Source organism: Rhipicephalus microplus, chromosome X (assembly GCF_043290135.1).
Source record: "Rhipicephalus microplus isolate Deutch F79 chromosome X, USDA_Rmic, whole genome shotgun sequence".
Lineage (NCBI taxonomy): Eukaryota > Metazoa > Arthropoda > Arachnida > Ixodida > Ixodidae > Rhipicephalus > Rhipicephalus microplus.
Window position 1 is genome coordinate 261,395,652 of NC_134710.1, and position 15,981 is coordinate 261,411,632.

At 42.1% G+C, this 15,981-nt stretch overlaps 1 protein-coding gene across 1 annotated transcript in view; it reads right to left on the reverse strand.

The window, feature by feature from the left end:
- Positions 1–15,981, reverse strand: part of ec (ubiquitin specific peptidase echinus) — a 73,757-nt gene that overhangs the window by 13,355 nt on the left and 44,421 nt on the right. The window contains exons 3-11 of the mRNA XM_037414114.2: positions 7,012–7,104; positions 6,451–6,585; positions 4,588–4,701; positions 4,408–4,490; positions 4,213–4,312; positions 4,019–4,076; positions 3,801–3,895; positions 2,625–2,777; positions 1,675–1,822 (exon numbers count right to left, since the gene is read on the reverse strand). Coding sequence (XP_037270011.2) covers positions 1,675–1,822; positions 2,625–2,777; positions 3,801–3,895; positions 4,019–4,076; positions 4,213–4,312; positions 4,408–4,490; positions 4,588–4,701; positions 6,451–6,585; positions 7,012–7,104 — 979 coding nt within the window. The remainder of the gene's footprint in view (positions 1–1,674; positions 1,823–2,624; positions 2,778–3,800; positions 3,896–4,018; positions 4,077–4,212; positions 4,313–4,407; positions 4,491–4,587; positions 4,702–6,450; positions 6,586–7,011; positions 7,105–15,981) is intronic.

The following is a 15,981-nucleotide window of genomic DNA, read 5'->3' on the forward strand; positions in this document are numbered from 1 at the left end:
GAAGGTAGAGTACTTTTTTTAATTATATGCATGAGGTTAACTGAACTATCCATGTAACTTTGCTGGAGGTAAATTATAGAATATGCTTTATATAACTGTTATGCTACTGTTAGTCTGACGTATATTTTCAACAAGATAAACACCACAGTGTCTGCCATATCAATTTGCTGAGGAGTTGAGGTCTTCTCCAAGTTTAGCTTTATATGTGCGACACAAGGTAGGCTATTAATTACTTTTTTTGTGGAACCAAGTTAGAGCAAATGCAGCTAGTATTAATGTACTAAATTAAAACATTAAAAGTACATGGTCTAGGAGCACACTTTATAATTATTTACATTATGACATGTAAACAGGATATCAAAAACCATTAGCTCGTATGGGTAGCAAATGATGATCAAGTTTCTTTCTACCGAACACCTTTTCCGAGAAACGCTTTATTTAAATTTGGACAAAAGCACAAAAGTTATTTAATGTAAAATGGCTGCACATTTCATAAATTGTGGAAAGAATGAAGGAAACTGCGTGGTGAGGTTTTGAGAAACATGGCGTAATTTCTACTTGTAATGACCTGAAGAAGTGCCTCTTCATTAGTTTGCCAGTACTATTTAAAAAATTAAATAGCCACACTGTAAGTACTTGTTTGGACTTCCACAGAAAACTGATTGGTTTCCTAACTTGACAAGTAGCCGAGCGCTTTGTCAGCAGCGTACCGCAACACCAACCCGTCAGTGTTGATTAACTGTATATACCAATAACTATACATAAACATGACAGTGGTTAGCTATTTCCACAATCAATCAGGCAGCATGCAAGTGCAAGAAGTTGTTATTGGACTGCATGTTGTTTAGTCTATAAGCGTATATTCACCACCAGAAAGTTGAATAAACAGCAACAAACATAACTGACAATGTGGGCACCAAATTTCTATTTTTTTTTACAAAATGTGTGGCAAAACGTATGCACACAAATTGTGTTGTGCTGTACAAACAGAATATTTTTATACTACTACTACTTGATTGTAGATGTTCACAGTGTGACCTATATACAAGCATAGTCTATCAAGAAATAGCCAAAAAGATAATTTGGATCTATGAAACATAGCCAAGGAATTGTGCCTCTCGTTAACATACAAAGGAAATGTTTTTGAAAGTTAATATATATTTGTCTTTAGATAGCAAATCTCTTGGTAGACTAGAACATCACTGAACGAGCAAAACACACACCTGTGCAATAAAAACAGGTAATAAAAAGGGTAAAGGTAGTGTACAACAGGTTGACGTATTTTTAAGTATGTGTGCATCCACTGGCTTAAATATTTATGCTCAGGGTTGTAGGTACATTCTGCCTATTTGCACAGCAACAAAAAGTTTTGCACACAGAAAGCAAACTTTCAATAAAGTCTCACTGCTTAATGTTTGTTGCTTCACAGCTATAGTACAATGTTTATGAACAACCTTCATACTATTGAGCGTCAGAAAGGAAATAATGACTACCTGAAATTTTTGAAGCGATGAAACTTTTTTGAGCCTATTGGCTAATTGTTTTTCAAACCATGTATATTTCATTCAGTAAAGGCTAAATTTAACGAACATTTACAAAAATTGTATTTTTTCTATTTTTGTCTGGATTGTATTTCAGTCAAATAATAAGTAATGAAACATTTTTTATGCTCACTTTTGTGTTCAGATATGTAGTGTATCACAGAAGTTGGTGCAGTGGCTGTAGACACTGGAGTTCCGTTGGGGTTTGCATAAAGCAGGAGTAGAGGCTGAAAGTGCCCTCTGTGACATTTGTCCACCACTTGCTGCCAATGGGGGCCAATCTGAAGGGGAAGAAAAAATACGCATCCATACAAGCTCTACTGCCACCTAGCAAGCAAGCAAAATATGTTTTATCTAAAGCTTTTGTTGGCCTGTTTGAAGCACAAATGGTGCATGAGCATTTCATTTGTTACCAGAAAATTTTTAATCTTTGCCAATTGAATGCTCTCTACTACCTAATTACATCTTGTCATAATTTTCAAACAATTCATGTTGTAAACAATACATGACCAAACACAAAAACAAAGCAATTATGCAGCAACTTTCAAACTGCATGCAGTTTGAAATGCCAGGTTTTACATAACTTCTCATTCACCAATATAGACAATCAAGCTATAATCAAACCAAGAGTAAATTTAAATGGCAGAACATGAGAACCAATCAAGGTAACAGAGTGAAAGTCATGAAAACGTGTTAAAACACATGAAATAAATTATCAGAAAAGGAAACTTTAAAATCAAGTTTTGCTGTAAAAAATTAATGTGGCTTTTCAATAAAGACAAATGTAAACATTTATTTAGAATTGTCAATTAAGACTTTTCTGCTTTGGTAAGCACTGGCTGTTAAAATTAATGAACGATCCAACTGCAATAACTGTGTGGTGCAGTACCCAGACCTTTCCTTTTGTTAGGTCTTTCTCAAGCATAACTGTCTTAGGCATGCACAATTATTTATAATATATGCATGTATTCTTAGCAGTTTAACATTGACAAATGGATGATGAAAGTACTTATTTAGCTGTGCTTCTAAGAGCTGAATGCTAGGAAACAAAAATGTAGATAGTGTAAGAACTTCTATACTTGCCTCTCTCACGGTGGCATCATCAAAGTATATCCAAACACACAGCTTTGTGTGGAAGAAAAATGTAGAGTAATGTTTGCCGTAGTATGTCACTATGCCTACGAGGTGATGAGTCACTGTGCTGGCCCACCTGGTATCTACAACTTTGTGAAACATCTGAAAAATATATTCAAATGTTAGCTTTACATCACTGGAACTAGAGAGAAAGGGTCATCACAGCGCTTCGGACGTATTGTACTTCAGCACCTAGAAAGCCAAACTCATCTAAATTGTGACCAGTTTTCATACATGTAACCAAAGATGAATTACTGGTGATGAATGAATGCTATGAATGACTTGAAGTGTTTGGTTAAAGTACAGTTAATGCAGCTTTGATTACAGAGTATATAAGCATATGCGTGCAGAAAGAAATCGCTACAGCTTGGGTTCCAGCAAGCACCACTATTGCTGCATGCATATTGAATATTGCAATGATTGCTGATCATCATGCCTTACTTCACAAAACAAATGGAAAACCATCGTACAAAAGTGTTTCTATTACACTATTAACACTTACACTGCAAACAGCTGAAGCACCTACATGTTTTGTAAATTTGCTTGTGGCAACTTCAAGAGAGCTTCCTCAGCCTTTAATGTACAGCATATTGATTGGCATCAAGTACTAGCTATTGGGTCTTGATCTTTATAGTTTTCATCAAGCTATACAACATAACAATGTAAATGCTGTTTTTAATTTTTTTAGCATGGTAATCTTAGTAAAGTATTCTTACTTTCAAATTTTTGTGTATTCTCAAAAAAAAATATCTGACACATTGAAATACAAAATCATTAAAACATTCTCTCATCTACTAATTTTCATCAAAAGGTGGCAAGCATCTTTTCTACAAAACCAAATCGGTTAAATATATATTTTTAGAAAAACTGTAGCTATATTTGCTTTTTTTTCCACAGTGGCCCAAGACTCTTTTTTAATCATCTCCCAAAGCTGTATAACATGAATGCAACTTTTGTCTGCCTTACCCATTTACTTAGATCCATAAGGCAGACAAAAGTTGCATTGGCGTTGTACAACTTTAAACAACCTTTTACAGATGAATGGAAAAAGATACACCAGCTGATGATGGGTATTTTGAGCACTATATGTTCATACACGTAAAGAAATAAAACATCTCACATTACCTCATCCATATTTACAGTCATCCCAATGCTGTCGAGAACATCTACAATGTGGTCTACACTTGGTCTCTCAGAATCCCAAACCAGACCAAGGCTCACTGTAAGAGAAGAAGGAGAGGAAAAACGTAAGTTAAAAAAATTTTCGTATAGTTTAGCATTCGCACAATGGCACAATTGATAATAGTGAAAACAAACATAGAACTGCAATCTATTCCTCTTACCTATATCCGGTCGGTTCATAAGCGTCTTGCATATCTGGATTTTGGCACCACATGAGCTCTGTATTTTCATGAAAGAACAAAAAGTGAATAAAACATGCAACACGCATATAAGCATTTCCACACTTAGAATTTCTCACATGATGACAGTGACAAAACTGGCAGCATGCATGCTAACTAACAAGCATTTTTCTTACTGGGCAGTCTCTGATGTCACCCATTCCTCCTGCTCTTCGCAGCAGCTCTCCAAAGGACACTGGCTTTTGTTCCTTACTATCTACAAGTGATGCCTGCAGGCTGAAATTGTAGATGCGACACAAATTTAAACAACAAAATCTCGAATGCCTGTGCAAACACAAAATTTTTGGATGCATTCTCCACTGAAACCTTACCATAAAGCAGAGGCAGAGACGTAGTGAACCATCTGAGTAAATGGCAGAGGCTCTGATGATGCTCCACAAACATGACATACAGTCTGAAATGGAAACCAAGGATACACACTCAGTGTTGGCATTGTAGAATAAATATGCATGCACCGTTAAAAACAAAAAAGGAAATCGTAATGTGCTTACCTGCTCAACAAGCGTCATAGCAAACTTCTGGTGAGGAATGCAGTGTGCAACATTGCACATATCTTCAACCTCCTGACTGGCAATGTGGAAATGAATCCGTTGAAGAATGTTTTCCTAGAAAACAGAATACCCTTAATTATCATTTGAAACTGTAATAGGAAAATGTTCGGTTGTGAATAAACCTTGAGTAATATTGAGCATTTCCAGTTTGTTTGTTTTTTAAGACTGCATGATTTTATTCTCAGATGGCAAAGTTGTTATTCTCAATGGCCATGGATAACATTTTTAAGATTTTCATATTTCACTGGTCTTTTATTCATTCTGCTTGGCATCACTTCCTGTTAGCATCACTACTGATTTTTTTTCTTTTCATTGCTGTTTTATGGTGTTGTTATTAGGACTATATGCTTTCTTTTGGTTTTAGCAGTATAATCGCTTACTTTTTCTTATAGTAATAAATTGAAAGATAGCTTGTCCATGTTGATGTTTTTTGCAGGAATACGTGTATGCATGTGTTTATGTGCTCTTATAATCACATGCATGATAGATTTTTTCCTCCAACATTTCTTGCAGTATCTACAGTCGGAGTAACATGCCAATGTTCCCATTTATATTAGCAGTTTATCAATCCAAACACCCTTTAAAGGCGAACAGTCCTATTATTGTCTGGTTGAAATAACATCATGATAAAGGCGTACTTAACAATTACAACACTTGTCATTCCAGAAGTAAACTCACTTGAACTATGTTCCTCAAGTTTCAAGCTATTCGTGCCCCAAAATTGTTCTACAGAAATTACGAAATATGAAGGCAAGTACCATGGCAATAAAGCTATCCTAAGCTAAATTCTTGTGTTTATGTTCTATTTCCTAGCCATGTGCCTGTACTTGAATACCTTTCACCTTCTCAAATTTTCAAGAGAGTCTTTAGAATGGACACATTCACAAAGCCAGCTTTCTAGCTCATAACAGCTGCTTGTGTGCCAAAAGCTGCTTTGGTTTCAGCTTTTATGACTGCACAATTTTTAGCCTGGTGGCTTTGATGAACAAGACCACATTACTGGCTGCTTTTCACTGTCTCACGACTACCCTGCCAGAATCAGACTGATGTTTCCAATCACAATAAGTGCCGTTTGGCTACTGTGTGCTGATTGGTCTGTATAACCTCGAAAATTCTCCTAGCTGTGAGTACCATATGTGTGATATCACAAGTACAAGGATGACTTATAAGTGGTGGATATCACAATGTCATAGGCAAATTCAGCCTACTTTCACACTCACGAAAATCCACTGTCACTTGAAAAAAAAAATCTACTAATGTGAGCTCTAATATGATGCTCAGTCGGACTGATTAAACATTCTCTCTCTCTCTCTCTGTGTGCACGTGTGTGTGTGCATGCATATGTGTGCATGCCCATGCATGTGTGTGTGTGCAAGTGTGCACGCCTGTGCATGCATGTGTGCTTGAGTGAGTGGGTTTTTCAGTGCCCTGTTGCAATTGTTCTTTCTGTGTTTGGTCTATGTACTGTGTCCATCATATGAGTAAAAATGTAGGTCTGAACGAAATTTACCACGTGGATTGAAATTCACCACAAAGTCAATGCTCCAGAGACCATTGCAGATTATAGTGGTATTATGCTAAAAACTTTGCTTTTTCCCCAGTGGCAATGCTGGTAGCTTTTGCATTGCAGAGAGACAAATGAGACGGAACAGACTTTACCTCAATGTGTAGAATATGAGTGGCTATGTAATGATTACTCTCATGTGTTTGCTTGTTTTCTGAGTAAGGAATAGGGAAAAAAATGACTGGTAGCATGTCACTGTCAACACTAGAAATGGTGTATCTCTGAAGTGATAAACTTACAAAACATTCAGCAGCATCATCCATATACCCCAGTTGAAATCTTCTCTGGTCAAAGAAGGTCTCTGCTAATGCCCGCCGTAAAGCATCAGGTGGAAGGGCAGATTCTTGACTGTACTGGAACTGGGCAAAAAGTTCCTGCAACAATGAAATGCATATTTTTTAAAAAAAGTTTGGCTATAAGTTGCAATCTTTCTGGTAGTGACAATACACAACCCACTAAAAAAAAGTAACATATGAATTAAATTCTACAGCATGGCTTACTTGATACACATTTGATTTGTAGACACTTGAACCCACAATCCAGCTCAACAAAGAGTCAAACTAGCAAGCATATTCATTGAAATACAACCGTAAGTACGTGAGAAATCAGTGAACACGGGACTGTAACCAATGTTTCGACGCACAGACTTGACTTTGTCAGGGCTGCCCCTATGAATATAAGCCCTTTTGGCTCCTTAACTCAATCATAATTCATCTTTGTTATCACTGTCCTAGAAATATGGCAGTGAACTGTTAGTACAGGTTTCAAGCATTGTTTTACAATTAACCGAGCCTGCTTACCTTCAGCGCACAGAAAATGCATGAGTCTGACATGCAGATATGTCCACTCAGGTCTCTGAAGCTTCTTCGAAATATATCCAAGTGCCACAAGACCTGCAAGCATGAGAAAAAAAATTCTGAAGCTCAGCTGCAATAACATGAGAGTGACAGTGTAAGATTAAGTGAGAAACTCAATAGAAGTAGAGTGTTCCTTGTATATTCTATAGGCAATAAAGGTTGGTGACAGGTAATAATGCAGGTTCGTTGCTTCAGTGTGTAAAGAAGCCATGTGCATTTAATGACAAGTTGGCGGCCAAACTCTAAAAGCATACTCACAGCACAATCCTTTCTTGTTTGTAGCTTGCTGGCTAGCACAAGTAAGCAACAGTTTCTGGTGGATACAAATGTTGCCTACAGCTTATCTTTATGATTTAAATTTAATTAGACCTAGAATAAAGTTAGTTCTAATCTATACTTTCTATGATATGAGGATGACTAAAGTCAAGCATCCAGCATGAACAGCAACCTTCATACTGGCTTTGCACCATTTCCCCAACTCCCACACCATTCATATAGCATATATGCACAATGTTGTGTGTAAATACATTCCAGATCTATAAAGACAAAGTAATTGTTCTGACTTGGTGTACCCCCCCCCCCTTTTTTTTTTTTTTTGACAGGGCAAGGTGGATACTGGAGATTAAGGAAGACATGCACGACACAGTGTATTAACCTTTATTTTCGCCTATAATTAGTACTCATCATGTCCTGCTAAAAACTAAGTTATGCAAGGATAATAAGTGGTTATCTACTGGCTTATTCATCGCATCTCACAGGCGCAACTAATTTGTTGCGCCTGTGAATTAACAGGTGGAATTAACAGGTGGCTCTGCTAAAGACATGCCTTCAGTGTTGGCGACTACATGACTAACTCACACTGTCATTAGTCTGTAAATAAATATATCTTCATTGAATTTAGCCTAATAAAATTACCACTGTCACAGGATATTAAGGGAGGAAATTAAAGTAATTTCTTTGCAAAATCTATCAACTATTGGATATGAAAACAAGTGACTAACGACGGATCTGCGGCACCGCAATCTCGGCGCACACGAAACCGAAACCAAATGCAGAATGCACGCATTGCCACACCCGCCCTCTAGAAGGCGCCACTGCATACGTCAGCGATCAACGGATAAATACGCTCGGCTGCTCATCAGCGTGCGTATCTCATTTTAGGTGGTTCAATCACCAGTGTACTTTTTTTTTCCTTCTCCGCGACGTATGCGCACTTTCCCTGGCGGTATTGTCGCGAAACGCCTTGTGATTTCGGAGGCTTTCGTTTGTCCCAGTCCCCATCAAAACGGTAGAGGGCAGCAAAGGAAAATGGAAAAGACGGAGCAGCGCAGCCTGTCTGCCTCTCAGTGACGTAAGCAGCAACGTCGCTTCAAAAGGCGTGGCCACACGCGTGCTTTTTCGCCCGGTTTCGGTTTCGCGTACGCTCTGTGCCACGAGTGCGATCGAAGGGGCCCCATGCCGTGGTTTTTTTTTTTTTTTTAATTTTATTTTATTTGAACATACTGCAGGCTTTGTACAGCCAATGCAGGAGTGGGGACAAGAAAATACATATTAAACATAGAAATAAATACACACACGAAATAACAAGAAAAAAGATACAATGTCAACAGCTCATAATTCAAATTGGACCCACCTCATTAAGTTTATAAATGATTGAACGGTGTTACCGCACACAATATAATTTATTATCTAGTGTGTTTCAGTGGTGGATAGCTGACGGAAAAGGGAATGTTTGTGAGTGTTAACACGACTGAAAGGTTGGTGGATTGTTTTAGAATGGTTAAGTCACAATGAGTGTTTAGGCGGGTCTAGCAGGTAATGAGAACGTGATATGCAGAATTGTACCATGATATAATTGGTAAATAAATCTTAGTCGCGATGTAATTCTGCGTTGCGAAAGAGGTTTTGAGTTTGCCCTTGCGAGCAAGCCTGCAGAACTGGATTGCCTTGAGAAGTCTGAATATACAAACCTAACTGCCAATTTTTGTATTCTTTCTTTTTATCAATGAGGTTCTTTTGATGTGGACTCCAGATAACATCGGCGTACTCTAAACGTGATCTAATTAGTGTTTTGTTTGCATTAAGTTTAAGGCGTGGTGGTGCAGGGCGCAATTTTCTCCCCAGAAAGGATAATTTCCTTTCTGCATTACAACATCTGGCATTTTTAAAATGTGTGGTTGCCAGTTGAGGTTCGATGAGAGTGTAACGCCTAAGTATTTTACTTGGTCGCTTTTGTCAATAGTTGTGTTTCCTGTGGTATATGTAAAGTTAAAGAGGGTTTGTCTTACTGAGAGCTCGTCTAGATTTCCAAGTTTACTGGAACTCGCAAAGTTTGTTAGTTTGAATATTCAACATATTTTCTTTCATTAGGATGTGTCGCCCGTCTCTCTATGTATGCATTAGTATCGTTATTTACACGCTTACATGCGCGCGCATCTACATTATGGTAGGAGGGGTGGTAGGGAATTCGTCCCACGTTTCCTTTCCCTTGTATAACCATAACAGTATATTTTCCAAGATCTATAGTGTCACAAAGCTCCTGAGTAGCACTTTTTTGGCGCATTCATCCGCCAAAAGAAAACAGTAAGGTTTCTCAGTTCCGCCCATATTTTCCGGAGACCAGATACTAGTACCTGCAGAGTGCGGCCGTGTGGAGTTTCCGTAGAAACGTGGGAAGAGAGAGCGATTTACTGATGAAGTGCGTTCTCGGAAAAGCTTACGATCACCTATATGGTCGTCAGAGAGTGGGCGGCCAGTCCGCTACAATACCACGTCTCCATGAGACCAGTACCGGTAAAGGGGGAAAAAAAGAGAGAGAGGTTGAAAAGCACTGTGTGAGCGTATGCAGTCCAACATGGCGCTTCTAATCTGTCCGTGCGTCGAATGTATCGTCGGCCACACAAAGTTTTCGAGGCAGTGGCGCTTTTTCCCCCAGCTTTCTTGCTTCATCATCGTCGGCTCGTAATAAGACCACCAGTGCTGGACAGACGCGCCGCGGAAGGACCACCAGGGGCGAGACACGGTGAGAGAGAGAAGGGGGGGGGCGGTCGTTGGCGGCTGATGTCTCAATCAAGCCAGGCCTGTGTAAGAATCGCGCCTGTTTCCACCCACCCGACAGGGACCGTCATCGGCCTCGGTTCGGCCACGAAGCACAGGGCGGCCACTTTTGCCTGGCTGTATTCCGATTCCAGTGCGCCGTGCTCGCAATGGCTTTTCGTGATCCTCCCCTTTCCTGTGGCTGCCCGAGAGAGCGACGCGGGTAGGCCGCGTGCGTTTCACGCTGCGTGCGCGCAGGTGGGTTCGGGACCACCTCACCTAGCTCAACACCACCTAGTGGTCACGCATGGTGCGTCCCTATCTATTGTCACTCTCGGCACAAAAACGGGGCTCAGGCCCACAGGTGTTGTCAGCTGGATTCGCGCGCGTCTCATGAACGTGCACGTCATAAGCTTCCTTTTTTTTTTTGAATGTGAGAAATGCCCACCCTAAATAAATTTATCTGGATGTAACTATTGTCGCAGTGCATTCGGAAAAATTCCCAAGAATACTGTAATCTAAATTGACGCTAAAGTCAAACAATGAATCGTTTTAGATTGATAAATCGTGCTCTAAAAAATCTTCGTGTCGTTAATTTCACCATATTATAGGTTTATAATAAAGGCGAAAATCGAGGACAAAAATTTCATTTTTAAATTTCGCGCCGCAAGATCCACGCTTGACGTCACGCATTTCAATGTGTATTATTTGTATTTCGGTGACATTGGCTCAGGTAATTACCTACAACTTGGTATGTTAGATCTATGCTCCCCTCAGAAAACAATGTACTTCATTTTTAGCAATGCAAGATATAAGACGTCTGGACTCGGAGCGCGAATTCTAAAGTGGCGTTGCCACCCGCACTCTTTTTGCGCGTTTTCTCGCTTGCCACTCATCTTCTCGCGAAAAGCGTGTTGATTTTAGAAACATGACAGAGCAATTTAACAAAATTAAAAAAAAATCACTTTTCTTTTTGGGTGTCTCTATAAGGAGAGCATACATGTTAACGAGGGCCCTGCGGATAATCATCTGGAATATCGCTATGAAGTTATTTTTACTCAAAACTAATTTTGTTTGCGAATCACGAAAGTTAGCCGAAGAGGCATGAACAGGAAGATACGAAGGATGTGTGCCGCTTCACGCGAATATAAGATGTAGCATAACTAGATCAGCTGCGTTGTCGAAAGTTGATTCCTGAAGCGAAGCCGGCCACGACATGGCTGACTGCGCTCTCCGCATTTCGCGCTGACCACCAGGCCTCGTTCGTGCATCGAACATCGGCGCATTTGTTGGATGGTCCCTCGCTGCGGTAACCCGTCGTCAGTCACCTGAGGCCTGCTCGGCGCCGCAGCAGTCGAAGGAGCTTCTCCTCGCCGCCGCTCCAAGACGCTGAGGTTGATGCCGGGGAGAGAGGAAAGGCGCCTTCTTTCTTCCAACCGTGCGGCTACCACAAAATAGATGCAAAAGCAACCTGCTGGCGGCGGACCTGTTTTCTGCCCTCCTCCTCCTCTACTTTCCACTTTGCAGGCCGGGGAAGAATGGCCACGCCAGGAGCAGCGTCCCGGTCGCCATCTTGAAGCGTGCCCTCTTGGCGGCGACCCTCGAACCACCGGCCGGCCGTCCATATGCCCACTAAAGAAGCGGCATCTCCTCCTACTACGCATAGCCTCAGTCGAATATGCACGCTGCCATCTGGACACGCCGATATCGTGGGCGGCGTTGTCTTTAGGAAGACGAACTTCGAAAGCGTAGCGCAAAAAAATACAAAGCAGCAGCCTACATGCGAAGAGGTTGTGCTCAACTAATTTTTCCGTAATGTCAGATCAGCTTGCGCAGACAACGTTAATTGAAGACCAGGAGCCTTAGCATAGGATGATGATGATGATGATGATGAACTCGAAAGATGTTCTCTGATCTACGAACTCGTTGGCTGTTGTAAGCAGTTGGTTTCACTAGTGTTCGTAATGAAAAAAATCTGAGGGCATTGAAGCAGCCCGTGATCCGATGAGTTTAGCGTAAGGCACCGAGTTTACGAAGCTTTTTTTTTTTTTTTTTTGGTTTATGAAGTGCTCGTTCCCATCGGATGTCAGCATTTGCTTATCGTATACCAAGCGCCATAGTTGTCTGAAGTCTTACGCGAAATTCATGAGTAAGAAGATGTGAATAAATGAAAAATAAATAAATAAACTGCAGTACGTTTCGTTCACAGTGTCATTCGCCATCGGTCGGTCTTTTTCCAGCGTAAAAGATTTTTTTTTGCGCATTGGGGCCTGTACTGAATTTTAAAAAACGTTTATGAGTTCTGTTAGTTATAGGCCATCTTCATTATCACGCTCAACACCCTGATTGACAATCATCCGCCAACGCGAACACTTCTAGCGAACGAACTTGCACTCTGCATGTGTGATCTCAGGTTCTGGCGCCAAATCCAAAACATTGCTTTCTTTTATGTGCTGCTTGCCTGTTGATGGTCGCCTTAGATGATATGGTGACACCGCGATCGACCATCTTTTCTTTCGAACTAAACATATTCGGCCACGAACATTGAGTCCGGGGCTTGATCACAAAGCTATCCGTTCGTTCGCATCGGTCGGCATGGACCAACATTATTGGCTGAGTGCGTTATCACCACTGTCTTCACACCGGCTCTTACGGACGCTCGTAATAACGTTTCGAGGAACAGCACGCAAAACTTACGCATTAATAAAGAGTGAAAATTTACTTTCAATGCATAACACGATTTTCGCAATGAACTGCCGTTATAAAGGCTAAAACATTTGGTCTGCCGCCAATGGTGCAGCCTGTCATTGAATCTTAAATCAACCACAAAGCGTGAGAGGCGTGATGTAAAAATGTCATGACTTGTCATGCAACGTATACAGTTAAACCTCGACATAACGAACTCTAATACAACAAAATTCTCGACATAGTGAAGTATATCTCTTGAGACAGCTTCATCTCCAGAGGACATCACGTTTTTTGAATCTCAATATAATGAAGCTTCGGTACTGCTGCGGAGGAAGACCAAGGATGAAGTGAAACTTCTGCTCTAAAATGATTGACTCTGGTTGTAGCGTTGATTTTGTGCGATAATAGAACGCAGCTAGCTCTTGGTTTTGTGGCGTACGATGGTTATCGACGTTGAGCCTTCATCGCAGCGAGTGGAAAGCAAGTGATTCGGTTCGGTGAACGCCATAGCGTCGTCTTCGCACTACTCGGGCAATGCCTGAGATACTGATGACAAGTTGCGGTGGCAGAACGGGAACGATAGCTTCGCTTATTCCGTGTTATCATGCGCAGTGCGTCTGGCCTGCATTCGTTTCAGATTCACGCTTGACGTTCAGCCTCTGTGACGAGGTCTTCGCAGGCACAGCATCGACCGTGATTGCCGGATCGGGGAAGAAAAAAGAAAAATATCGCGTTATTGAAATTAGTTTGTACTGCCGTATTGCTCCAACATTATACCTTTTGTGATTATAATTTGCGTCGAATTTCGTTTTAACGAAGTTTCGATGTAAGGAAACTGCCTATTTTATCGATTTCGCTATATCGATGTTTTAGTGTACGAACTATTGAGTATAGTATACTGCCACAGTCTGTCTAAGCCTGCACTACTGTTGCCAACATGGACGCCGAAGCGTACGCGCGGTGATTGCGGCGGCGTACCGGCCCAGTTTGCCAATCTGCGGGCATTTGGCCGCTGGCCGTGCGGCCCTGAGCGTGATGGATGGCCTCCTACACGACGTCCTCAGTGGACGGCCGTAGGATGACAGCCTGTGGGAGGGAGCTCACACCACGGAAAGCCGAGAGCACGGGCCGAGCGCACTTTGCAGGCCTGCAATATTCGGCCCTGAAAGCGCTGTAACGATGTGATGGCAAAGTTTATGCTTATCAATTTTTCTGGCGTTTTGTGTGGCAACGTCAAATAATTACGCAGGCTTTATCGACAATCAAAATGGAAATGCAAACGAAAAAAAAAAAAACAGCGTCACTGTCACTGCAGCACTAAGCCGCAAAGAGAAAAAAAAAATATTTAAAAATAGTACGTCTCGGCACTCTGTAACCCTGCGCGTACGCCTTGCACATTACCATTACTCTCGGTGAAACCAAGAATAACGTCTTTAAGTTGTTCAAAAGCTTGTGATGCAACATTTGAATGTGCCAGGAACTACCTGCTCAGCCTCCAAGTCATCGCAACTGCCTGCGCATCTTGGAACATAGATACGCGTGCACGTATAGTGCTTGTATAGTGTACCTAGCATATAGGGAAAAGCTAAAAGAGAGCGAACCAGAAAAAACCAACGACATCTGCTTCGACGCACAAATCGTTCGGGCCCCGTGCGACGGTGGGTCGACGCATTGATGCTCAGCTTTCTTGCGATGCCTTTTCTTCTGAGAAACGCGACCGTGAGCGTGGCTGAGCAGCACGAGCGCCAGAAAGAAATTGCAAGAGAAGTAAGGAGCGCTCTCTTTCCCACTGACGCTTTTCCAGAACAGCTGCGTGAGTGCGTGCTCCGTGGGAAGGAGCGGCGGCGACGCCCGCTTTCTTGCGCACCGTTTCTTTCCTTGGGCCTTTAAAAGCCCTCCCCGGCGGCTTCCGGCGGGCGTCTCGAAGGACACGCGGTGCGGAGACGCCGGGGCGGAGACCGCGGCGGCGACAGGTGGGGACCGCCTTGCCAGCACTGGGTCGCCGGGCTGCAGCGGGGCCTTCGTGCTGGCTCTTTCTTCTATGGCGGCATTGCGTGCGTCAGGTCAGATCGTGGTAACCGTGCAGTCTTCGGAGCTGCAAGCGCCATTACACTACGAGACTCGTACGGTCTCGTGCATCGGGCCACCGCCACACAGCTGACCGAGAACTTGCGCAATGTTCGGCGAAGTTCTTGTTCGCTCGAATATTGCGGCTCCGCAAGAATACACTGTTGATAATTTCAAGACAGCAGGGAAACAACTGGAGCTAGATAACCGCGCTTAAAATGAAACATTAAGTCATTTTTGAGGTTACTCTCTCGGAACCCTTAATTTCGCCATCATAAATTCATTAATCAAAATGAAGTTGCATTTTTAAAGGAAGGAAAATATTAGAAAAAGAACGGCAGGGAGGTTAACCAGCCTATAGGCAGCTGGTTTGCTACCCTGCGCATGGGATGGGGATGGGGGAGATGAAAGATAGAGAGCAGAGAGGAAAGATAGATAAGCACAGCACATTCGGCAGCACACGCGCGCACACTCACTCACAGTCCAGCCTTGTCTTTCGCGGCGTGTGACATTGCAGTCACAGCCACTTGTTCAAGTCCTTGTCGCGTAGGAATTTCAACAGAGCTTTTGTCTCCTTCTGTTGCAATGTCTTCTCTCGGGCACTTGACAGAATAGTGTCCACAGACATTTGGCTGTTGTCGATGCGCGCAAAAACGGACGCCAGTGTGTCGCGCCAAAACATTAGCACCTGAATTTCCGTTTGTCGTCGGGGGTTATTATCAACTTCTTCTCTCGTATTTAGGCCACATTGGCTATATAAATCCCAATACTCGCTATGTTAATCATCTGGCATCCTTAGAGCCCAGCCACTCATATTTATCGATTGATAATTATGACTGGATGGACGACGAGCCAGATCCCTGAGGTGCTAAACACACTTGAAAAACGCTCGAGTGTATTCAAAGAAGGTGTGGCCATCACTCCCTGCTTTGCTTTTTATTCGCGTAAACTATTCTATGCCAACTCGTGTCAAGAATGAGATAAACGGCCATTGAATGGAAAACACATAGTTTTTACCGCCTGCGTCTTGGAACGCTGTCGCCTTTTTCGCGACTGCTCAACACTCCTGGCAAACTCGAAAGCATAGTACAACAAACCGCGTACGGCGGACAGAAAGAAGAG